The 1,730-nt window shown below is 39.5% G+C and overlaps 1 protein-coding gene across 1 annotated transcript in view; it reads right to left on the bottom strand.

The window, feature by feature from the left end:
- Positions 1-1,730, bottom strand: part of LOC107657123 (adenylate cyclase type 2-like) — a 64,333-nt gene continuing 62,603 nt past the window's right edge. Inside the window, exons 25-26 of the mRNA XM_016445141.1 lie at positions 1,474-1,598; positions 1-1,318 (exon numbers count right to left, since the gene is read on the bottom strand). Coding sequence (XP_016300627.1) covers positions 1,172-1,318; positions 1,474-1,598 — 272 coding nt within the window. The 3' untranslated portion in view covers positions 1-1,171. The remainder of the gene's footprint in view (positions 1,319-1,473; positions 1,599-1,730) is intronic.

Genomic DNA, 1,730 nt, shown 5'->3' on the forward strand with positions numbered 1-1,730 from the left:
GCAGCGCAGAATCTCAAACTGTGTCAATTTAGTCACTGTCACACTCAAGAGGGCTGAAAACCCAGAGAGACATTGAACATAAATTGAACATTTATGCCTATGACTTCAACAGGCACAAATTCTTCTAATTTTCACCAAATATTCTCAGAACAAAAGCAGAGACCGTCTGAGCAAATCAATTTACAGCAATGTAAGCTAAGATGCATAAATACATCCAGTAGCGAATGTACAACTTCAGATGGGAGAAGCCACAGAGCCATTTGGTCAACATCTAAGAAAGATGAAAGTACAAGCAATGAAAGAAAGAAAGCGATGAAAGTACACTTTCACTTGAAGTTAACTGAATTTCAGTCACTGACATTTTTTTTCCCAGTATATGTAAACATTCCTAGTTTTTGTCTGTAGCATATTACGAAGCTAAGAAAGGCTCACCAACATCCACAATCTCAACTCAAAGGCAACAGCAAATCAACACTTCTTGTTGATATTTGGCATTCAAAACACCTGGCAGTTCTTTTTAAAAAGAAAATAAAACAAAAAAAACAAAACATCCACAGTATGTATATTCAAGCAACAATAGGCTTCCACCATTTTGTTGGTCCAAATGTTGACAGAATGGTTTATAATAAGTTACATGCTATTTTAAATGACAAATTCTAGATATTTTAACGTCAGCTCATCTGCCATGATGGGTTTGTGTGGGTCACGTGTTCCCTCTGTCTGGGAGTCTCAAATGAGACCAAAACCGGCCGACCAGCTCAGTCATCCCAAATCAGTCTAAATCCAACAGGATCAAGGCCACTATGACAGCAGTACACAGAAAGTCTGAGAAGCAGTATCTTCCTTCACTGAACTCAGTTACCTACTGTCTGTGGTCTGTTCCCCATAAGAGGATCGCTTGTGTTAGTGTGAGGTGCGTGAATATATATGTTGCTTTATGTCTGAGAGTTTCAGATCTCCAAATGCTGCCAAAACAAACTCCAACATGTCAGAGTTAGTAAGAATGTGCACTTCTTCAGACATGCTCTAAAGAAACAAATCCAGTAGCAATAAAACATTCTTAAAAGAAAAAAAAAAAAAGAAAGATCACATATAGGCCCGGAGTCTGTGTGTACGTGCATGTGTGTGTGTGTGTGTGTGTGTGAAGCTGTCAGCGGCAGAGGCTTCAGTCTCAGCTCAGACCGATGCCCTGCTGTTTGCTGGAATCTGTGCACACAAAGAAGGTCTTGAGCTCTCCTTTGCCCTTCACATTGATCAGGCCACGACACTCACATGAATAGCCCAGCTTCTGCAGGACATCTGATGTCTCCTCTGTCACCTGCAACACAAAACTTGTCATAGCAAAAACCATTTGATGGCCATTTCATTTTTTTTAAATGACTTAGCTACTTTGAAAATCTAAAAATGAGAAGAGAATCATCATCATAGTGGATCTAGAGAGGTGAAGTACTGTAGGAGAGATTCAGTGCATACCTGTATTTTACCCAGCTCTCCAGTGCTTTCCATCCGGCTGGCCACATTCACAGTGTTTCCCCAGATATCATACTGTGGTTTCCTGGCTCCAATCACCCCAGCAATCACCGGGCCGTGGTTTATACCTGCACAAACAATCATGCACAGAAACTCTGCAAATATGACATTTACATGATTTCTGCATATACAGTATATATATATATATATATATATATATATATATATATATATATATATACACACACACACACAGTTGG

Source organism: Sinocyclocheilus anshuiensis, unplaced genomic scaffold (assembly GCF_001515605.1).
Source record: "Sinocyclocheilus anshuiensis isolate Anshui unplaced genomic scaffold, SAMN03320099.WGS_v1.1 scaffold944, whole genome shotgun sequence".
Classification (NCBI taxonomy): Eukaryota; Metazoa; Chordata; class Actinopteri; order Cypriniformes; family Cyprinidae; genus Sinocyclocheilus; species Sinocyclocheilus anshuiensis.